Source organism: Rhopilema esculentum, chromosome 21 (assembly GCF_057945365.1).
Source record: "Rhopilema esculentum isolate cy_ngs chromosome 21, ASM5794536v1, whole genome shotgun sequence".
NCBI lineage: Eukaryota > Metazoa > Cnidaria > Scyphozoa > Rhizostomeae > Rhizostomatidae > Rhopilema > Rhopilema esculentum.
The window spans coordinates 5,004,887-5,028,678 of NC_142835.1; the positions used below are offsets into that span (position 1 = coordinate 5,004,887).

Here is a 23,792-nt window from a genome sequence, read left to right on the forward strand (position 1 = left end):
TTGATGGATGCACATGGTGTGTTACCTTTGAGACTTGAAATTTGTCTTGTCTTTTTTTGACGAGTTGGACAACAAAAAGTTGAAGAAGGTTCTCCAAACTCGTATGATACTCAGCAGAGTACCTTCCCTCTCTGACGTCAAAGATCTGTAACAAAAAAACTATTAACACATCTTTTTCGTTGCTAACAACAATTACAAATCGCATGATTAATAGCTGTCAAATAATATAAGGGGCTGCAAAATACAAACTTTTAACGTTCTGTGAAGAAACAATATTCATACAATTCCAAACAAGTTTATAATATCTCCACGTTTCAACAAACTTAAGAATGGTTGCCTTTTTGCTGCTAAAAATTTTGTTCCAGCTCAACTTTTTACTTCTGTAACTCAATTTATAGAATGGAAAACAACGTTTTATGTGTAGAACAAGACAATTCTGAGTTTGATGTTTGATGCAATCACCAGCATATCTTTCGGCAGCCTTGAGAACAAACATAGTTATTTGGCACTTCAAGCAATGATAAATCGTTGACAAAACAATGAACCTAGTTAATACCAATAATTTCCCATCAAGCACAGAATCATTAAAGTAAGTGATACATGGGTTGATGAAAGTGGATCATTCGACCCTGAAGAAAACGACATCTATACCTGTTTTCGTCTGTTGCCGTTTTGCTCACCATTCATGAGGTGGGCCTGAGCCATACTCTTAACAATAACATCGAAAAAGAACCATCCACGCTGAAAAATATTATATCTGTAAGCAAATAAACTTATAACCAGATGTTTGAAATAAACCAAAAAGTAACGAGCAGCTACTAGAAAAAACCTATTGTGTAAAAATTGGTTTTCGAACTTGGGAAAGTCAGAAAACGAATAAAATCTGGTCCAGCATCATAATGGGTGTTCCAACAACTTATGGCAGGGATGGTACTACCCGTTGGCAGCTTATAGAGAAATATAGAGACAACAGTTGTCTAAGTACCTGCAAAATACAGTCGATAATAGCAGGATCACTCCCAGGCTTCAAATAGAACCTCAAATGCTTCGCCATTTCTTCGTGAATGGTTTTCTGCCGGTCGTCCCTGGATCTAAATGAATACTAAAACAAACAAAAAAACAGAACATTAATTCTCGCATGAAAAACAATTACGAATTAGCTGTAACAACTTTTAGCTCAAGAAGCATTAACACTATAAACACTCCCATCAAATTACTGAAGTTTGGCAAAATTGGAACAGCCCAAAGGAGATTAGAGAATAATTTCTAATACAACTAACAAGGCTAATACTTTTTTATCTTTTATTCAACCAAAAGCTAGCCTTGCAAGTTTTTTCTTTACCCACTAACTTTACATCATTGTCAAATACCTCTAGCCAAGTATATAACACGAAATTCAACTTTACTTTATATTTTGCTGGTGTGGACAAGAGATTAAATATGCGCTGCATACAAAAAGTTCTTAATTTTCCAGAAAAAATTCCAATGTAATTTTATCTCATAAAATATTTGCTTTTACTAAAGCGCCAATCACAAAAACATTATATGACAAAATGCCCAGATTACCTTTACATATGATTTAAGCAAAGATTCTTTGTCAACCTCGTGGATTTGAGAAATCAACCTTATCAGGGTCCTTTAGAGAGAAAAATAATACATCGTTAAATGCACAGAAAACAGTTTTTAATGGTTGAGTTTTCGCCAACTTCTAACAACACGTGGGTAAATATATTTATCTAGATTCCTAGCCCTGTCCAGAAGTAAACGAGACATAAAGAATTGTCCCCTAACAAAACCTTCTTAACAGGGAAACTAAAGCAAGAAAAATTTGATCTTGAAAATTGGATGCCTTAACTTTGTAAAATTGAGTAGGCAATGGAAAACAACTTAATCAACGTTAAAAAAACCGTGAAGAGCCTGTTGTTTCCAGGTTAAAAACAAGATCCCACGTACAACGTAACAGTACGCACGATGTTTATAAATTGATCAAAAAGGATGATATTTAGATTATATAGTGATTTTTTCGCCACGCTGTACCCCATGTGCTCAGCCTAATAAGTGATCTGGTTGTTCAGCTTGGCAGTGTCTTCATGCGATGTTTACTGTTTTGTGTCCACCTCAATACTGGGTGATTTCCACTTATACTCTGAGCACACCTCGCCCCACAGACGGGCAGCTCTCAAGTGGACGACAAAACTATCATTTACGCCTATAGCATGCAATATATTTTCTGTTACTTTTTATTATAAAAAAGCATGAACTCACGTGTACACTTACCGGATAACATTGACTGAGACATCGTCATTCCTGACACTTAGCAATACGTCAAAGAGCTGATTGAGAATGACCGGCAAAAATCGAACAACAGTAGTGACATCTATTGCATGCATTAACTGTCAAAAAGAAAAAATTCATCTGGCTAAACAAAATATATTTCAATACAAAATCACTCATTCAGACCAAACACCTGATTGAAAGTATCTGATTTAACTCCGAATTCTGAAAATATCTGAAAAGCGATTACTTCGTATATAAAACAATACGGAACAGGGCACATTTAGGCACTCCAATATAGTTTTTTTTGCCTAAATAGTCAGAGCAAAATCTTCCCAAACACCAAAAGAAAACCCAGATAAACCCAGTTAATGTGTAGACATTACAACTTTCACGATTTCTAACCTTTTTACCATTCGATATAAATATATTTTGACTGCTCTTCTTCTATGAAAACGTAATGGACAAAGAGATAACGCATAAGTACTCAAAAAACCTTCAATAGCCTTGAAGTTTCCGTTTCTGATCCAGGGCGATCGTGAGACAGCTGCCAGTGAGCAAAGAAATTGTTGATGTGTTGATCCTTTAGAAAAATACAAATTTTGATGCTCAATGTTCTGCCTTAAAAAAACCAGACAATTCCAGGCATTTCTGCCAAATTTCCAGGTATAAATATCTTTTGGACATTGAAGGACAATGCTGTTCGGCAGTGTGATCAAAATCTGTGATAACTACATCACTAAGTGTAAGGGACTCTGCCCAGTTAAACTGAAAGTTTAGTCATGGCTGAGTTTTATCCCTTAGTTTCACAATGAAATAAACAAGTAGTTGTTTGAAGAAAAATCTAACTAAAATAAAATTATACAAAAATACGAATTTGGCACTAAGTTTCAATGACGTGAAAATCTCAACAATATAAGAAGCCCTAAGGAAGGGAACAATGAAAAAGGGAAAGAGTCTTTTCAGGATTTTGGTAAGGCCAAAATTTTGGTACCTGTGTGTATACGGTCGAAACCAGCCTTGTGTTGATTTTGAACACTTGCGAACCTTTGCCATCTACCCATTTGATTTCTGTACCTCCATTCTGAAATAAAAGTATGAATGTTTTAATTGTTCTTAAATGTGCATATCCTAAATCAGCGACGTTCTGACAGAATGCATAGAACATTCAAAGGAGCCTTATTAAAGACGATTTACGTTTTTTTTGACAAAGTAAATTTATAAAGCCTAAGACTGCGATGAAAACATGGAAGATATATTGATAAAATGCCACATCTAACCTTTTCGACTGACAAATAGTTCTCGGGTAAGAACGAAGCAACGGCCAATTCTGTCCGATCACCTCGTACGCTAGAAAGTAAACATATTTTTTTGCTACAAAAGGTAAGCAAAAGGGTTTTTTACGACAAAAGTTTGAGTCACCATTAGTACCTTTCTAAATCAAACAAGATATCTTGGGAAATAGGCCCAGCTTCTAATCTTAATTGAAATAAACTCAAAAACATATATCAAGCAAAACAGATGAGTTTCAATTTTGTTCTGATAATTAATCACCACTTACATGCCGTTCTCAAGGACTTTCATCCATGCATAACCAGCTAAAAATAAATGGGCTTATGATAAATAATGGCAAATTGTGAATAAAATGATTATCAAAAATAAACTTAATATCGTGGTAAGGATAAAGGGTTTAGCTAGATAATATAAAAAAATCTACCATCTTCACCCAACGCTTACAAAGGAAACAACCCTTACACTTTGAATAAATGAAAACAGAAATATGTCTAATTCCGCAGTTGATCGTTCAAATAGATAAACAACAAAAATCTTCAGCGGATAAAATTTCGGATTATAAACTTCGGCGAAAATATTTTCCGACTAAAGTTGACCAGTTTTTTGGATTTTTCACACCAAACCACATCAGGTTATTGATTCATAATTTTCAATATTGTTATTGAGCTCTTAAGAAACTTGGAAGACTTTCTGACTTTTGAAAATGAGACAATGTTAAGAAACATTTCTTGCTGAAGTGGCTCAAATTCTGCGAACGACGATATCATTTATTAAAACTTGTGGTCCTATTAGCTTGGAAGAACGAATTTTCCAAAATTTTGCATGCTCTCATGCATAAAGATTGTAGCGTTTGCTTCAGTCAATTTACAATGCGCGCGCGTGGTTTATACACAAATGTCATGTACAGCACAAAATGCACTGTGTAAATCCACAAACTGCCACATTATGGCGAAAATTACGACTTGAAAGATTTAATAGACAAAGCAACGGACCTGGGGTTTCAACATCTTGCTTTTTCTTCATGTGTGAATCATGTTTTGGTTGTTCGACACTCACGTGGTAAATTGTAAACAAAATGTGATGTTTGTTGTGTATGTGTGTTGGAAGGAGAATTTTTGCCTGTGAAGGAAACATGTTATAATTTCATTATTCTAATATTCATTAGATCATACAAATTTTACCAAAACCTTAATAAAAACTAAAACGAGTCACTCAAACGCTTGAACACGTGCTACAGAAGAAATCTATAAATTTATGTTTAAATCATAACAGGGCTAGAACCTGAGAAACCAAACAAAAAAGCCCAAATTCATCAAAAGAGCAAGAAGCACCAAAACTCGATTTATTATAAGAAACACTTTGCTATTTTTATTTCAGAATAACACAGTTCTCTAGCAAATTTGGAGATCACCTTGCCATGCAAAGTCAACGCGACTCAATAGAAGAAACAGATTGAAAGAGAGGCAAATAAGGTTAAGGCTAGTTAAATTGCGTCATATAATTCTATGAAATACCGCTCAGTCATGACCTGTGAAATATATAATGATTTCCTACCGTTACTCTCTACGTTATTAGCGCACTATAATGGAAAAGAAGCAAATAGCATACCAAACAAATTTTAGTCTAATAATCCCCAGAGTAGTGACATCGGAAAATTGCCAAAAAGTAGCGGAAATCTATTTTTAGATGCAGATCAAAAGTAACGTGACAGGATGAATTCGTTAATCGGTTACGTGTTTTTCACCAATCGGAAAACCGCAAGCTATATACAACTATATTGTAAATCTTTTTCTATTCTTAAATATTGAGCTCAGAAGAAAACAAAGTATCGTTCAGTGAGGTATGGAGTCTTTGCGCAGGTACTAACCTCTTCATAGAACGTAGGTGTCGTGTTGTGATAAAGAATCGGAGTTATTAAAGACGTTGTCATTGTGCAGGAGCCATCCTTGTTGTAAATGCTTTTCAAGGGCTTTGCGATCAGTTCATCGGATTCTTTAAATTCTATTTTTATGGCCAGGTTTCGAGCCTATGAATAAAATATTGGCAAACACCATTAAACGAAAAACATGAGCAAATGTTTATAAAACTATCATGTGATTAACGTCTTCCCATAGGAATTGGCCTTTCATTGCGATTGACAAAGGGCCAAAACAATACCTGGTTTCTGTGCGAGAATGGGTTTCTGGTATATGTAACTCAGATGTCACTATTTATCCCATTCATATCACTCAGATGTCACTATTTATCCCATTCATATCACTCAGATGTCACTATTTATCCCATTCATATCACTCATATGTCACTATTTATCCCATTCATATCACTCATATGTCACTATTTATCCCATTCATATCACTCAGATGTCACTATTTATCCCATTCATATCACCCAGATGTCACTATTTATCCCATTCATATCACTCAGATGTCACTATTTATGCCATTCATATCACTCAGATGTCACTATTTATCCCATTCATATCACTCATATGTCACTATTTATCCCATTCATATCACTCATATGTCACTATTTATCCCATTCATATCACTCATATGTCACTATTTATCCCATCCATATCACTCAGATGTCACTATTTATCCCATTCATAGTGGACTCATACTTTATAATCTTATAAATCTAATATAAAGCAAGAAAGCTGCTTCTGGAAGAACACTTTAAAGAAGAAATGCTTCACAGAAATCGTAATATTTTGCTGTTCCTTTCAATCATGATGATAAAAATTTACAATCAAATTTCAGTCCTTCAAACTGATGTTATTTTAACTAGATAAAAATTTAACGGGCTCCCAAGTGGAAATAATATGATACATTTTGTGATATCTGTATTAAGTATTATGAAAATTATAACTTCAGCAATGATCACATCAAGCCTGTGAGATGATGATATCTTACCCATTTTATCACTAATGAAGCCTACCTTTGAGAAGGTCTTTTGGTTGCTGTAATTCAATGAGACTGGATACACGTAAAAATGATTGAGGTATGTCGTGAACGGGCTGGCAACATCAGGTCTGTCTGAGATGATTTCCTGCACCTCCAAACTGCTAGGAATGTCGTTGGATCGAGAGAACGGTTTCAAAGGAACGTGTGATGGTGTGAAGCAGTCTTAAAGAAAGACAGCGAGATTTCAGTGTACTGCTACTAACATGGTCTATAAGGAAGTGAAAGTGTTCCAAAAAACATAAATTAGTAGGACAAAAGCCTACAACAAGCACAAAGCAATTGATGCCTTAACTTGTATACCTTCATGCCAACAACAAACACATCACAAATATGAAGACAGTAGAAAAAAATGTGGTTAATTATTTGAAATTTTGTAAATCCTAAATTTTTGGACTTATAAGAAATCATACAATTTTTCTAAGAAAAGGGTTTCATTTCAGTGACTTTAAAAGCAAGTGGGTTCTTTCTAGTAACCCTTCCAGAAATGCAGCATAGTAGCGCCGGTGTCTCAGATCTCGTTCCACAGTACTCCTACATATCAAAGAACAAAATGTGCCAGTCGAGCTACGCATGCTCAGGTGTACTTTGCACCCAATATTGTCAAACTCAAACAAGCACGGTTCAGCATCATGACTAGATGACCGTGTTCAGGAAATCAATGAAATGTCATGATTGGAACAACGTAGAATTGGGGTAGTCAAATTCACGAGTCTTACTTGGTTGGTTGACATTCTGTTGACTAACAGCACATTTAATTTGGCCTGGGATAATCTGCTGTTTCGTCTTGTCCCTAAAAAATAATCCAGATTTTAATTTAAGATCAATGACCGGAGTAAGATCAATGCCTTGCACAATCAATTTTTAGCTTTTCATATGGAAGCTACCGAAAGAATTGGCGAATTTCATTTATTGAAAAGTGATACTTTTGAAACTGTGATAAAATAATAATAGTGATAAAATTGAAACTGGCATAAGCTAAAAACAACTTTACTAAGAACGAGCAATTAGCAAGATGACTCTTTATGGAATTCTCGTGACAGAGAACTAATAAACTATAATATAAACAATCATAAACGACAGGAGAGGAATTGCTATTTGGAGTTTAATCGTCGCCAATCATATTAATAAAATGAAAGAAATACAGTGTTTAGTAGAAGTTAGCGAAGTGTGTGAATGCAAAATTGTGATAAAGTAACATACGCTTTGACGTCTGTTATAAGCTTCATAAAGTCCTCATCGGCGAGTTTTGTCGTCTCCTGACAAAGACATTCGTAAAATGTTAATACAAAGAAGGAAAGAGAAGCTATTTTGGAGAGAAAAAACGAAATTAGCGGACATCCTGCCAAATACAACATAACAAGATGCAACAACCATTAGAAAAATAAGGTCACTCTCGTCTGAAAATGAAATTGTTCTTCTTAATCTGAAAAACTATGTTATTCTTTGCACCATAATGATTATTTAGATGGTATTTGTTACCATCAATCCGTAGCTGTATCTAAATAATGCTTGACGAAACCTAGAAGCAATGCTTAGATCAAAAAATGCACTGGTCCATCCTTTTCAAGCGACACTACCCTGTTCTCCCTACGGTAGCTTGCAAATCTAATAACATGGCGAAGTTTAAGGAGAGCAGCGGTTCCAACAGCAAGTCCCATGATCTGAAACCAACCACCTTTGCTACCGGCCGGTCGTTGAGTTTTACCGGACCATAATAAGCCCGAAAACACCTTTAGAGCTTACCTGCTTATATATTGCAGAGAATTCAGCAGTGGTATCGATTTCTCCCTCCCTGTTTTTGAACAGAGGCCTAAAACAAAGAAACAATCGAGAATGCATCATTCATATTCATATTTATAGTAAATTATTTATCCACAAAAAAATCCCTTCAGCATATAAAAAAACTAATTCAATTAAGTTTCAACCAAAATACAATAAATTGTTAGGGCCTATTTGCTGCTCATTCAGGGAGTCTTGAAATGTGATTTTAATTTTCTTTTGAACTGCGGGAGGGTAGGCAGCAGTTCCCTGATTGAAATAGGGATGCTGTTCCCCGCAGTAAGAGCTGAATAGAGGAAGCCTTTTTATATCTTGGAATTTGGATGTCCTTGCAGTTTCTTGTTCTATAGTTTGAGTGCGAGGATATCAGGGCAAATTTATCCCAAAGGCTCTCAGAATAATGTACACCAACGAGGCAGCTGAGGTGAGAAAATCAGGTGGAGGGTATTAAAAGGGAAAAATGGAGGTTGAGATCTACGAGTGTAAGAAGAGACCTCGCAGCTGTAAACCAAGTCTTCTTTCGCATTTGCTCCTCAATCGATAAGAGGTATCTCCCACTGGGTCAGGCAGCAACGTATCTACACTCAGTGATATTAGTAAATTTAAAGACTTTATCTAATAGATCTTTTGAGCACTGTTGATATTCGAGCAACCGTAATCCTTTATAACAAGTAAGGTAGACCGGCGGTCGTAGGTACACCTAAAGATCGACGACAGCGTTATTTTGAAACGGGTGTATTGAAATAGATCATATTGTATTTGCTACTACCAAGCTTCCGAATGTAGTTTTAGGACACTGAAAAGCTGTGTTTATCGAGAAGTGCCCTGGTCCTGCTTTCGATGTGATTATACCTCGTGATTCCTATGCGTGGAAAAGCAAAGAGCTGACGACTCTCCTTACCCTAAGTGAAGATCATGTGAAAAGCAGGCTCACCACGCGAAAAGGTCACTACATCAACCAAGTGGTATCCTATACAAACCTCATCGCCCATCCAAACGGCATCATATACTTGCCAAGTCTTTTACAACTAGCAGCTGCATGTCGCTGTATCTTCAATGCAGCTTTGTTGTTGTCAGTCGTTTTCATATAGGGTTCTACACACTGGCTTATTCCTCCTTGCAAAATCTTTGTTATCCTCACGATAAGGTAAACTTCTGAGTGCGGTGACGTCACAGAGTATATGGCCTACAAGAAACAAACAATCAATAAGAAATTTGTGACATATCACTGCCTCCTTGCATTCATAGTTGTAAATGGGTCAGTATTTCGTGACATGAGGTGGGGGAGAAGAATTAGCCAAATAAACAGTCATGGGAAGAGATTCACTGTATTATGATGGCGAGGGAGGCGCAGTGATATCGGGAGAGGTGATACAATGGTGCACAGGAAATGACCGAAATACCTTTGAAATATTTTCCCTATGTTGCAAAAACATCCAAGCTTGTGTTGCAAAAACATATTAAATCGTGACAATGTCAATAGCTAAATCTAAGACTTATATCAATATATAGATTACTCTCTTATATCTAAATGATTAGTTGCCATTTAGGAAAATACCTGTTTAGGGAACATGACTTTGGAATCGTCCTTTAGCAGTTCATTTGGCGAGCCTCCTATCGGAGTCAACATCTCTTTCAGAAATGGATCATTCAAATCACAGCAAAAATCCTCGGAAAGTTTTCTCCCTTCTCTAACATCGAACAAACACCATGTTGTAAAGAACGGCTCACACTCGATGCTGCGCCCGTCCTCATGTAAAATTGCCAGTCGAAATTGTAGGCTTTGGCAATTTACAATGAAGCGTGTGGTAGTGCAATCTTTGAAAGGATGAGCTGCTTCTTCAATGTTGTCGTTAACGTCAAACTTCCCGCCCAAATCAGAGTAAATCGGGAACAATTTATTTCGAATCTCTTTTCTTCGTTTCGCATTTGAGTTATCCGATTCATGAGCGTATTCGAGTAGCAACGGATGATTACTTTGTCGTAGGCTCTCTTTAAAATTTGAATGCTTCGCTTGCACCTTTCGGCCTCCGAAAAACGACCTGAGCGCCTTCTCTTGGCCGATGTCTATACCAGTGGCTTTACACAGGGCTGCCACCCACGAGTTCATCTCAGCACTGCTGTCTGCCGCCAACCCGTAGACCTTGTCCTGAATGTGTAGCTCAAATCCATGCATTCTGCCTTTGAGGCCCTGCAGAGGGAAATTAATGGAGGGGAATTACGCTATAATGAATAACAAACAAAAACAGAAATTCAAAAAAATTTAGCACATTTACTGGGAATTTTGGTGGATTCGTAGACAGCAGATTTTTGTAACGAATGAAAAGGGTATGCATTTTCCGCTTGGCAAAAAAGGCTTATTTTTCTCCCCAGTTAGAAGAAAATATAAATAGCCAATTCTGGGACCTGGGCTATTGCCCAGGGAGGCGTCCGTTATTTGAAAGCAATTTTCACAAGGCGTTCAATGCAAAGAACAGATTTTGCATGACAACACTCGTTATTTGCTTAATAAAGAGAATCACGAAAGCTTTGTAAAACTTGAGGCAGTGGCATCTGTACAATGCTGAGCACTGGTCAGCAGACAGAAAAAGACAAGCAATTTCTACTAGCTGAAATAATAGACAGAAAATAACCTGACTTGCATCACTATACTTTGAAGCTAAATATTGGCAAGAATTACCTTCGCAGGATATAAATTAAGCATAGGTTTAATTTTCATAAGATGGTAAAATTTGTTCCCCTTATCTCAAAGTGACTAATCCAATCAAGAGGTCAAAATGAATTAAAGAGGTCTTTACTTTGGTTATGTGGCTGCATGAATCCAAGTAGAGCGTTCCTTTAGCCATAGTGCTTGCTTCATCCTACAAAAAAGTTGATCAAATGTTATGAAAGCAGTCCTGTGCATCGACAATAACAAAATGATATAGCAAATCATGGGTAGACTTACTCTGTAAGCCTCTGTTTCGCTACTGCCTCACTTTACGAACGCTGCAACAGTTGAGCGAGGCAGTAGCAAAACTGAGGCTCATGGAGTAAGTCTAACTAGGTCACGGGTACAAAGTTTATGAAAATTCTAAAATCATTAGTTGCTCGAAAAGAGAAAAGCAAAAAGCACCTTTTTGTATTCAAGGAGATATGAGCCATCACTGGAAACTTGCTTGAGGGTAAACCAACGTCTTTTGTAGGTCTAGGAAAATTCAAAGACTTTAGATTAATATTTCAAAACTAGGAAAGAAAAATAAAGCATATCAGGTCGGTGGTGAAAATGAATTCAGTTCCAGGTCCAATGTTCTGTGATATCAAAGTATAGATAAAAAAGAAATAATAACATCACTTACTTTGGATCCATACATGGAATTGCCCTCGGTGTGGAAAGGCGCCTTTGTCAGGTATCCTTCTTTGAAAATTCCTTTCTCCCTTTGAGAAACTAGGTTTGAGTCCTATAAAAAATATTGATGATTTAATTATATTTTCATTTGAAGAAAAAATCTCCAGGAAAGTTGAAAGACTCATTTATCATTCACTCACTTATATAGGATCATTATTTGCCCTTATTCTATGAAACAGCATTCTTCGTTTTAAAAAAAACATTTCTAAGATTGAAAAACGTAAATATCTGGTTTCCAAATTCAGTCTTCAAATTGAAAGAAAGCTAAGAGGTAAAACTACCTGAGCCCCATCAACTTCTGATTCTTCGATGTCGATCTCAAATATCTGGCTGTTTAAGATCTTCATGACATCTTGTTTGCTGCGGGTAGAAAAAAAGATAACAGTGATTGGGCACGAGCAGAGAAAGAAGGAGGAAATTGATCGATGAATAACAGAGAAAACTCGAAACCAAGTTTCTTATAACCAGCCATAGAGAAATCATTTACTAATTGAAGTGCAACAAAATCATACCTTTAAAAGTGTTTTTAATGAACTCAACTCTTAACTGTAAGAATTTGTCATCATTTTAAGGGTCTAGACGAGAATCTCAAGATGGACAACAGTTTTTAAATTTAAAAGAACTAAGACGGTGGATACTTTGAGATTCAAATGAAGCAATCTCAAAACTCTTGTAGGAGCACTTCATCTCTTAGACATCACGATTCCTATTGTGGATGGTATAATAAAAAGTTCATCTTACCATGGCAGCTGGTGATAGCTCCCAGAGTACTGTTCGTATTGATTTTCAATAACAAACCAATCCTGTGTATAGGCTTTGATACACTGGAAGAAAAGAAAAATTTCTCATCAAAAATCAGGGCAAAGACACGGTTTTTCTTTATCACCTTCTTGAACTAATATGCACATATCTCTCTTTTCCTTACATCCTTAATTTCAAGCTGATGAGATACTTGGTGCTTTATTATCCTTGTCGTTGCTTTGAAATTATCGCTTTCTTGCTTTAGATTCGATAAATCTTAATTCTCTTTAAAAAAAATAGTTTTCCAATATTAAAAAACGTTTTGTTTTGATGAATCTTTCAAGAAGTAAATCTCAGGCTCAGGCCAAACTTTTTTGGGGCCTGGGTAGAAAATCGAACACATTTCCAGACGATGTCGATGCCAGCCCATAGCTCGATAGCAGATAAAGCTTTCCGACATTTTAATTCTTGGGTATGAAAATATTAGAGCATTCATTTCTAGCTTATTGGCAGCAGAACGTAAAATTGTATTCAAATGTCATAGGAACCTATTTAACTCTTTACGCCCCCCCCCCCCTGTCCCTTAACCTCTCTCAAGGCTGGCTTGGTCGCCACATTATCAAGCGTGTATAGAAGACGTTAATGACTAAATTACTTATTTTATAATCAACGACTGATGCAAACAAAAAAGATTGTAAAATAGATTTTTCAAACAACACAGAAAATCTACGAAGATTTGATTTTCAAATAAATTCATGATTTCCTTTGAAGATCACGTCTGTTTTTTCGATACAAAATATTCAAAACCGACAATAGAAAATGGATGATTTGCAACAAAAAGTCTATTATAGCATTAGGCCAAACGAAAGATCCGGTATTTTCATATCAAAGCATTCAACAAAAGAAATATTAACATCGTCAAATCTGTAGGTATCTAAAGTACTAGGTATTGAGCCAATGGTAAACAAGATCTGTTCTATCTTGATCTTCATAGAGGATTTGCTTAAAGAATCATCTACAATGGCCTCATTCATCGAACAAACGAACTGCTTCTGAGGACAACAGAGATTTTTTGCATGCTTTGATTTGTCGAACAGAACGTTTCTGTGCTGAAAGTCCGAGTTTCAAGCGAGTCACGCTTAGTTTTTAAAATAAATTTGACCTTCCTAGTTCCGTAATAAATCCAAGTTGGTTTGAGAGGGATTTCAAGAAGATCACAATCACACCCAGTCAACTATATCCTGGCAGCATTAGCCATCGATTTACGGTTACATTAATATCAGTGACCCAATCTGTTTCTCAGTTTTTCATTTCTGCCTTCGGTAATTCAAGACCAAACTGATTGATACAGTAATTAATATCCATTGTCTGACTTGACTGATATTGTGGTCAATTCATCATATGCTATCAAATTCCCTTATCAACGTTATTATGACTTTTACCAATACCCATTTGATTATTATCAATACCAAGACACACCCCCTTTCAAAACTATAGAGTAAAGATCGCTTACAACTATACTTAGTTTTATACTCAAGATAAACCTTTAGGCCATACCATATTAATACACTACTCACTAAACTACACTACTGAAACACATTATACGCAATGAGCTCAGAATATTCATTGCCTTTGAAGCACGGCCTAGCAATTCTCTATATATGAGACCAAAAACCAAAGATCCAGGAGCTTGTGGCAACTTTTATAAATCGATATGGAGTTAGTAATCTATCCATCTCCGATAGGTTGCCATATTGGAGCTAGCAATCTAAAACTTAAGAAGGGACAGTTATAAATGCTGATGAAAACCACACTATTTTTCACGAAAACGCTGTTTACCAATTTATTCAAATATTTGATCAAGGAAATCGCGTTACACCTGGACCAGTAAGATTTCCTTGTTAAATAAAAGAACATCTATTTTTCTGCCATAAATGAACAAATATATGACTAATTTAAGGCTAGTTCCCGAATAACATACCTCAAAAAAAGGCACCTACCTCTTTAACAAAGAGACTGTTCGATTCATTTCTGGCTTGCGATGAAACGGTGGAATACTCTGTTCGTAACTCTCGTGGAATTTCATAAACCTTTGAAAAAGAAATATCAACCATTTCATCTTAGCAGACTGCTTAAATCAGCAAGGAAAACTAAAATACGATTCACTGTAAAGAAACAAGCAAACGAAGAGCATACATTTGGTGCATCCGAGGTATACTTTGCGAAGTCGTTTAGGAAAAAGCAGGCAACATTCGGGGGACAGTCTTGGATTAATGGCATCTTCTCCAATCTCTTTCGTTGTGTATAATTTGCTTTATGATTCCAGCTGCGGTATTACTCTTGCACAGAATTCAAAGCAAAACAAATATATTACAAGACTCCAACGTACAACCACTATTTTGGATGGTCCAGGAGCAATGACATTTCCGGAATTCTATCTGCTTCCGTAAATCGTAGACAAGTATTGAAATTAACTGGTTGAGGGTATGCCAATGAAACCTCAATTCACCAAGATGCATTTGTTGGAAACAAAGACAGGATCGCACTTCATATGCTGAATTCAAGAGTTTCCCGCAAAATATTCACAAAATAATAAAAACTGAATTCATGGGGACAATAAGAATGCAGTCCAGAAGTAAGTGGGCATTTTAAATCCGAACTTTGGGAATCTAAATTGTACGATTTTTCAGCTTAATGGGTCCATGTACGAAAGGTAATGTCCCAAAAGTATTCAGTGATGGACACAAAAATAAACTTTACTGGCAATATAGGAAGAAGAGAGGCGTGCACAGGGGCGTAGCGTGCAGGGGGTGTGGGGGGTGTACACCTCCCAACTTTCAGAGAACTCGTCGGTAGAATTAAATCAAACAAAATATTAATGTAACAAAAGAATTTCTGTCGGTAAAATATGGTTTTGCATCTCTTACAACAAGACCCCCCCCCCCCCAGCGAGAATGGTCACGCGACGCCACTGAAAACGCACAAAGCATAGCTGTGTCATTACAAACGAAAACATTTTCGCTGCAGCTCACTGGGCATGTAGAACAAGATAATTTCAGGTTGCTACTATCAGTTTTAACATCAAAATATTCCGTTGTCAGTCGCTGCGGTTTTTCTAAATCTTTAAAAACGGTTAAAACGAAATTTAATGTCTTCAATGGGTTTCTAAGTAGGATATAACCTTGATTAACGGAAAACTTTAAACTACAGACAAAAGGTCTGTCTCAACATTTCTTTCCCTTGGTCACGGTCCTGCAATCTATAAGAGCCTCGACAGGTCCCTACAATGGACAGCTCCCTACAATGGACATCTCACTGCGACAGTGGCCTCCCTCAAAAAGATATCTCCATGCAATGGAACCTCACTATGACGAAAGCCTCCCATAAATTGACGTCTCACTGTAAGATGTTTCCTACCAAAAGAAACCTCACTACAGACACCTTCCTCCCATGGGCACCTTCCTACAATATAATTCTGGTCTAACATATGCGTGATATAGCGTAAAAGCTATTTTAAGCCCCCTCGCTCTATTAAGCCCCCTCGCTCTATCAAGCCTCCTCTCTCTATTAAGCCCCTCCTTATCAGGCAAAAAATTAAAATAAGTCCCCACTCTCTATCAAGCCCCCCCCCCTTAGCCTTCATTGTCAAACAAGGAAAACACGCGCCTTTAGTGGCTACTTGTGCGCCTGACAAGTCAGTTGAAATTTGTTCAGAAGATGTCCCAAGGTTATCAATTGATCCTGGTGATTCTGATGAAGATGAGGGCCTTATAATTCATTAATTAGACTTTCAAAGCAGCTAGCGAAATTTTCTGAGAACATTTGTATGACGTTTCCATTACAGAAAAATAGACAAGGGCATTTTTAAAACATTTTTTACTTCAAATTTTTAATAAGCCCCCTCTCTCTTATAAGTCCCCTCTCTTTTAAGCCCCCCCCCTCTAGGACTGAAAAAATAAATAAGCCCCCAGGGGCTTAATAGAGGTTTTACGGTATGTAGATTGCATTGTATTTCACAAACTGAAAAATTCTATTAGAAACTTACGATGACGTCATCTTCTGGGAACAAGAGCATGTCACTGTGTTTGTCCCTTTGGATTTCGGCTTTTTTCTGAACCAGCTCATCTTCATAGCTGTTTGGTTGGATGCCAGAGACTATTTCCTATTGTAGAATTAGATTGCATGCAATGTGAATATAGACAGATTTTATAAGATGGCGCTAGGAACAGGCGTTGCATGGCATTGTTTTCCAACAGCCAATTGGGAAGAAATAGATTGATGAACACTTACAGACACAGTATCAACAATCCTATCATTTTATTAAGTTCATTTTGGATTTTGCACTTTTAGGGACATTTATTGATACTTTTTCAGCTTATGGGATCCAAATTCAAAATTCTAAAAACAGATTTTTGTGACGTAAACACCTCTATTATAAACATAGCAAGAAATTGCTGCTTAAATCAATTATTGTGACAAACTGCAGTTTCATGCCATGTGAGGGGCTTTTCTCCCATTATGCCAATCCATCTTATATATACACTAGTCATATCCAGCTTAACTATACTAAAAGTATCTTATGTTCACCTTGCATGAAAACTTACAATTCAAATTGCATAAGGATAAAAAATACAAAAAGAGCAGTGGTGTACTGATGTTATTGGATTAAAATATATTATTTATACTAGGCAGTAAAGTTTTTTCATGATGAAAAGCACAGACATATCTATGCATATGATAAGATATTGCCTTGACACACATGGCAGGAAACCAATATCACCACAAGATGATGGGGGATAAGTCTGGTGATTAGGTAAGCAGACCAGAGCCCTGTCGCATTCATCCATCCAGCATTTTCCAATTATGTGTGATTAGAACAGAAACTTGTATTCTCTTTGCACAAACAATTTTGTTTGCTTATGTTTTAGGACATTAGCATCAAAGATCAATATTTGTATCATACAATATTGATGAGCAAGCAATGCATCTCTGAAGAATAAGTAAAAGGGTAGACTTAGAAACAAACATTGACTTTTTTAAGCATAATGCCTTGTTTTTTATCAAACTTTTATAGCAAACAAAGTTGAACTCATTATAAAATCAAAAACTATGCAGTGTCTTTGATGATGATAGATGTTCATGATTATGATTATAATGAACATCATTAACAAAAATGATAATTATTTGATTTCTGAATTTCTAGATTTTAAAAGAGATTTCTAAAATAATGATGGAATATCTTGAGAAAAACAGTAAATTTTCATGTAAATAGGTGTGCACAATCAACATTTTGGTTTTGGTTTTAGGATCTGAGTGCATTTCCAATCAATTATACAATGAAGGTTTGGACCAACGCAACAGATTGTTCTCTCAATCAGAGTGGGAACCAAAAAAACTTGCCATACAGTTACTCCCTTTTACTTGTAATTGAGCATTTTGCTTTTATGCCATGGCACTTACTGCCATTGTGACCGCATCTTTGTCCTTAATTTCACTGTGTTTGGCAGCGTTTGGATTACAGCGTTTGGCAGCCTTCTTGCAAGGTTTTGCTGCTTTTGCACCCCTTATAATAGGCAACACACTCAGGAAATATCCGAACCAGGAATGGCACTACCTTTTTGTCTGGTCCTAGTCAATATTTTAGGATTAGAAGATTTATAAATAAATGTATTACTTGGGTCTATCGATAACAAAATGAAGAGCATTTAATTTATTTCCTAGTTTTCAAACCTTAATCTATTAGCAACACATTTTCAAAAATTATTTTGTTGGGCATTTAAATTATTTTCTGTTGATAAAAGTCATTCACATTGAATATTTAATTTAATTCAATTTAGTAGTTCAACTTCATTTTTTTATATTTCATAAGTATATATATAAATATAAAAACTTAAATACCCAAAATATCATTACAGTATTATTATACCTCAATTTCATAAAGCTTGAATGAATGTTGAATTCTTAGCTAAATTTCATTTTAAGGGGATATATAAATGTTTTTGTGAGAAAACATTATTAAGCTTCAAAAGTTAATTTATTTTTCACTAAACAAATTTAATACAAAAACATTCTAGTGGATAACTAAGAACTGACTATAGCAGGTCAGTGTCATCCGACTCTGATTTAAACGAAGTACTAAATCCTAGTGACTTGGCAGCAACACATTGATATGTGCCTAAATTTATTAAAACGTCATTACGGGTTGTCGGAAATGATCGTTTTAGAAACCAAAAGAATTGCCGGTGCGCTGTGAATACCACTATGAGATAAAACTGATAGACCCTGGACTAAGGAAGGAACGTCTGGCAAGTAAAATGAACCCACACCTTTATCAACAAAATTTTGGAAAAATGAGGCCCGCCCTAAAGTTATATATTCACACCTCTAGCTCTCTTGTGCAAATATTGAAAGTAGGCCGCTCGGCAAAACTGTCTTGTACTCTAGGTAACATAAAATACAAATAACTCTCCCGGCAGTAACCGTTTACAGGCCTACATTGATAATTGAAAACAACATGGAAATCGATGTCGTTGTCACTCAAGGCACTAGGTAGTTTTCATAATAACTTCAAATCAATCTACACGAAAATACAAACACATGGAAATTATGTACCTTGAGCGGCTTGGTCTCAACTTCGGTAGAGCTATCATCAATAAGGATGCACACATTACTGAGAGTCCCCTCCCGCTTCGACCTTTTCTCTTTCTTTTCAGACATGATTCAATGTGAGACCATTGTTACTTCGAAGACTTTACCGTGAACTACTCCATTTTACTGGTCGTGTGTAACCCTTGATCAACTTATTTACATGCAGACAATGTGTACCGAGACTCGGTCACAAGGGGACCGAACCAATTGGCATAGGGTGCCTCACAGTGGTGTCATATGAGATACACGATGCAGACGGTATGTCTGTACGGCATAAAGTTGCTGCCGCGCTGCATTCATTCTTGCCTGATTGTTTTTCTTCATTACTACCATTAGTATTTCTTTTAATTCGAACATTTCACGCTTTATGAATTTTTGTAATATTTGTTGAATTCATAATCAAACTTTTTTTACTTTATTCCAGTTTTGGTGGCGATTACAGAGTATGTAGATGATAATAGGTAAATGGTGTGACTAAATTAGCTTTGAACTTTTCCCGAAATCCGAAAATATGGTATCTTGCCCCCCCCCCTCATTCTCCCTAATAACTGCCACTGCTAGTCTTCAAAGCATAAGGGCATAGCATCTGAGGGCCATATACCTCCAATAATTTCCTACAATGCGAAACTTCTAACAGACTTGCCAAATCTTTTGGGATGTAAATACAGTTATATTCAAGATCATTGAATCAGACGTTTTCAATTTATAACCTTAAGCAAACCAAATTGTTCAATGAAAAGGTACGACCTTGGAACAACACACCTCTACTTGATATCTATTGACATCATTGCTTGTATAAATTGTTTAATGACGTGGGTCTTCTTATTTTCACATTCAAGCTTGTAGTGTGTCAAATTGGAGAAAGAATTTGAAAGGTTCTACTTTAAGCAATTAAAAATAGGTTTTTGCAACCCTGATTTCAACATTAAGCTATATCTAGACTTTTGAATTGAACTTAAAAGTTCAAATTTGGCAAATATTCAACTTATTTGCCATCCAGTTATTTTATTGGCTTGAACATTCAACGAAGAGATAAGTGGTAAAAAGTAACACAGAGTATACCTTTAATTAAAATACATTACAAAAAAAAATAAACCAAAACAATATACACAGTATGCACATAAACAACAAGTCACTCAACTCTAACTACTTATTACTGACAATTCTATATTTTGCTACTGGTTAAGAAGCCCCCTCCCCATCATTGAAGTCCTTCCTGTGTGTTGAATGAAATCCCCTCCCTCATTCATGCAGTAAGGTTTTGAAGAAAAGAAACCAACTTATTACAATAATTGTAGTTAGTAGTTTCAATGATAACATTGTTGTTTCTATTGTTCCATTTAGAAGTTCATTTGGGTCTTGTTTGAATTACTCAAAGCAAAAGGTTCTACCTTGAGACAATTGTCTGAAGTGACTTCAGAATAAGCCACAGATGCTTAAAATAGTATACTTTCAAGAGAAGCACTGATGAAAAATACTAACAGCAGGGAATCAATTATCTCAAATTAAAACTTATAAATTAGTTATAGCAAAAAAATCATAGGCAGCAAGTATAGCTATTATATGATGATGATCTAAAGAAATAGCATTCAGATCTAATTTGCAAATTTTTTGTGAATTTCACTTGAAAACTCCATCTAACTAAATAACTTGCACTTTAAAGGCAATCTGTCTCCCCATGAATTGGCAAATTAATTAAGCTTAATTTGGGACACAGATGCTTTTAAAGGAGCAAACTATCAATACATAAATGTCAAACTTAGCAAATTGTGTTCACTGTTAAAGAAAATGCATTCTGGATAAAAAGATTATGTTTTAGCTATACCAGCTATGTGAATAAATCTGTTGCCACATTGGCAGATACTCTTGCAGTGGTTGGGCAATCATTTTCATTCCAGGAATTACTTCTCCTAGAACTCTAAGACACTTTAAGATCTTTGCCTTGGAAAATTTGTCATAAAAAGGAGATCGAAGAATATACATCAATAATGCTGCTTTCCTTCTAAAAATTTCATCTTTTTCAATATCTTTTATAACTTTCTTTGAGTTTAAATGATGTATACTACTCAAGTCAACTGCCATTGACAACAACCATGGTTTCCATGACTTTTCGCCACACACAAACATACTTGACAGATGACAAAGTGGCCTTAAAATATAAGCAAGCTCTGCTAACTTCTCAGTGTATGTCAGCTTGCTCTCTGCTTTGTAGTAATCAACACTTTCACTCTCTTTTTCTATTTTCTTTGGGACTTTCCAATCTCTAAACCCTTTAGGGGGTGATGACTTCAAGGACCTGATTGTTCTTCCTGATCTTTTTCCTCTCCAGACATCGCATTTACTGTCCTCTGTGTCTGTTTTGGCATCTTGCCATGCCTTTTCCATATCCCTATCTTGCTGAGGCATATTCTCATTAACAACTGTGAGCTTTTTATCTATTTCTTTCTGGTCTATTTTAATTCTTTCTTTAATAAATAATAAAGATGGTGAATGCTGGATACCAGTGTCATAAACAAACAATAAAATTGTCTTCAAAGCAGCTTTTAGTGTCTGGAAACAGAATACAACCAACCACTTCCCAGATTCACCCCACAAGCGCCCAGCCCCTAACTCAAGAAATGGAGCCATGTATTCCAAAACAGTTAGGACCGACTCTAAGTACGTTTTCTCAGTCCAAAGAAACTTGTGCATGACACTCAGCTCCCGCCTGTAAATAATATCGTGAATTAGTGCCAACATCTTTGTAGCAAAATAAACCAGCTCTGATACAATATCTGATGACCGAATGTTACCCGGGAGGACGAATGAAATCAAATTAAGTGTCGACTCAAACGTGGCAACCTTTGCCGGGTCTTCCACAACCATACGTTTATAGCTTTCCGAAAAATCGTTAAGTTTCTTCTTCAAAAGCTCGTAGGTGGATATTATGGCAGGTTGTGCCTTGGCTAAAGTCTTCATCACTACAGCAATGCCTTTATCTCCATCTTGCGACGCCATCTTCCAGAGTTTTAGCGGCACAATCACAGATTCTGTCGCACAAGCATTATGCATGAGAAGCCATGAGATCATCGTTCTGTTGCAACCAAAACGAGGTTTTGGACTGCGAAATCAACAGGGTGTGTGCCAGTGTTGTACAAAACAATTACATTCCCTTTATTTTATAAGAATATTTATTACAAGAATATTTAGGCTAAGAATCATCCAGTTATATAGAATATTACAAGAATATTGATCAGCCTCAGCTAGCATATTTGTATCACATTTCTCAGCATTTGACTGTTTGAAATATCGCACGACATACCTATATTTTTCAAAATTTCACTGAACCATATCAGGTTTGAAAAAGAGAAGAATATATTCAAGCTCAATAAAACATGCTGGACATCTTATAGAAAGCAAATGTAACCTGCTAGTCCTATATTTTGATCATTTCTTACTAGAGTCGCCATCTATTCTTTTCACAGCAATGCACCAATTTTTATATGAAGTAAATGATCTCTTGTTGAACGTTTTTTGAACTGCAAGTTTCCTTTCTCTTGTTATAAAATCTATTGAAATAGCCACTATGATTATTAAAATAGGTGCTACAATAGCTACTATAATCATGCTTTGTGTAGATATTTTATAAGAAACAATGGTCGACATTTTAAAACACTTTACAAATTCGATTTCTCGTTGCTTCAATTCACTGTTTCTTCTTTTTAAAATCATAACTTTAGAAGAAGTCGTTACTTCAACTTATACATTTACGACCAAAAAGTTCTGAACCTCCTTCGTAATTTCGAAGACATTCTATGCAATGAGCTATGAAAGACTTCTGTTGAACATTTCATTATTACATTCGAGAGATGCAAGTTGCAGAAGCTGATTTAATTTAAATGGGAGGAACAAAAGAGAGGGACAAAAGGGGTCCGGGACCACGCTCTTTCCCGTGAGAAGTATTTTCTTCCTTAGGAAACATCCCTTGAGCCCAAAGATCTGTCATTTAATTGACCGTTGGCAATGAACACTATTGCCTGAAACTTAATTCCAGAGTTTTGAAAGTAGAAATTTTACGCGTGTAAAAATCATGAAAAGATCTATAATCGAGTGCTTCTGGTAAAAACTTTCAAAAGCAACACTGTGACGAAATCTAATACAACGATCTGTTCAAGGTAGTTCACAAAAGCTTTTGAGGGGATGCAAAGTTCTAATCGATAAACCAAGTTTTTAGCTGTTTAATATTATTGACTATAAGATCAGCTTCCTTGATTTGATGGCAAATTGTTTTTGAAAAATTGATAAATCAATTCTGTTGGAAATATCTCTCTTGCTGTTTATTAAAAGAAGGCAAAGGACGGTAATCTATAAAATTGCTGACAAGATGACAATTGTACATGGAAAATAATGTCATGGCTTCACACCAAAATCAGCTTCTGAAGATCTAGATAATGTACATACCACTCCCCCCACTAGATAATGTACATACCACTCAATGACCAACTTTCGTGGGGAGGCTAGTCCAGAAAACCAAACTATTTCAGAAAACCAAATTATTTGGAAGTGATGACTTCACAAAATCTTTCTCGAGAATTGTTGAATTTTGATTCCATTACCTAAGAAAGATTGAAAGTGCATCTTGAAATACCTCAAAGGTGTTACGAATTGGCAGATATATGGCAAGATAAGGACAAATGTACTGTTGGAGGTAATATTGCTTTTCATAA

General features: G+C 36.0%; 2 protein-coding genes across 2 annotated transcripts in view; both read right to left on the reverse strand.

Annotated features, from left to right (window-relative positions):
- The window catches only part of LOC135684321 (dedicator of cytokinesis protein 9), a 41,819-nt gene extending 22,559 nt beyond the window's left edge, over nt 1–19,260 (reverse strand). Inside the window, exons 1-25 of the mRNA XM_065199845.2 lie at nt 19,051–19,260; nt 16,484–16,600; nt 14,439–14,528; nt 12,439–12,521; nt 11,979–12,057; nt 11,648–11,749; nt 11,425–11,496; nt 11,108–11,170; nt 9,868–10,500; nt 9,290–9,495; nt 8,274–8,340; nt 7,731–7,786; nt 7,247–7,320; nt 6,505–6,692; nt 5,435–5,593; nt 4,560–4,686; nt 3,836–3,872; nt 3,555–3,624; nt 3,269–3,358; nt 2,771–2,857; nt 2,278–2,393; nt 1,567–1,636; nt 986–1,102; nt 652–741; nt 26–145 (exon numbers count right to left, since the gene is read on the reverse strand). Coding sequence (XP_065055917.2) covers nt 26–145; nt 652–741; nt 986–1,102; nt 1,567–1,636; nt 2,278–2,393; nt 2,771–2,857; nt 3,269–3,358; nt 3,555–3,624; nt 3,836–3,872; nt 4,560–4,686; nt 5,435–5,593; nt 6,505–6,692; nt 7,247–7,320; nt 7,731–7,786; nt 8,274–8,340; nt 9,290–9,495; nt 9,868–10,500; nt 11,108–11,170; nt 11,425–11,496; nt 11,648–11,749; nt 11,979–12,057; nt 12,439–12,521; nt 14,439–14,528; nt 16,484–16,600; nt 19,051–19,155 — 3,018 coding nt within the window. The 5' untranslated portion in view covers nt 19,156–19,260. The remainder of the gene's footprint in view (nt 1–25; nt 146–651; nt 742–985; nt 1,103–1,566; nt 1,637–2,277; nt 2,394–2,770; nt 2,858–3,268; nt 3,359–3,554; nt 3,625–3,835; nt 3,873–4,559; nt 4,687–5,434; nt 5,594–6,504; nt 6,693–7,246; nt 7,321–7,730; nt 7,787–8,273; nt 8,341–9,289; nt 9,496–9,867; nt 10,501–11,107; nt 11,171–11,424; nt 11,497–11,647; nt 11,750–11,978; nt 12,058–12,438; nt 12,522–14,438; nt 14,529–16,483; nt 16,601–19,050) is intronic.
- Nucleotides 19,261–20,145: 885 nt separating this feature from the next.
- On the reverse strand, nt 20,146–22,160 carry LOC135684329 (peroxisomal membrane protein PEX16). Its single transcript, XM_065199855.2, has one exon. The coding sequence runs from the start codon at nt 22,153–22,155 to the stop codon at nt 20,902–20,904; it is 1,254 nt and encodes a 417-aa protein (XP_065055927.2). The 5' UTR covers nt 22,156–22,160; the 3' UTR covers nt 20,146–20,901.
- Nucleotides 22,161–23,792: the final 1,632 nt, after the last annotated feature.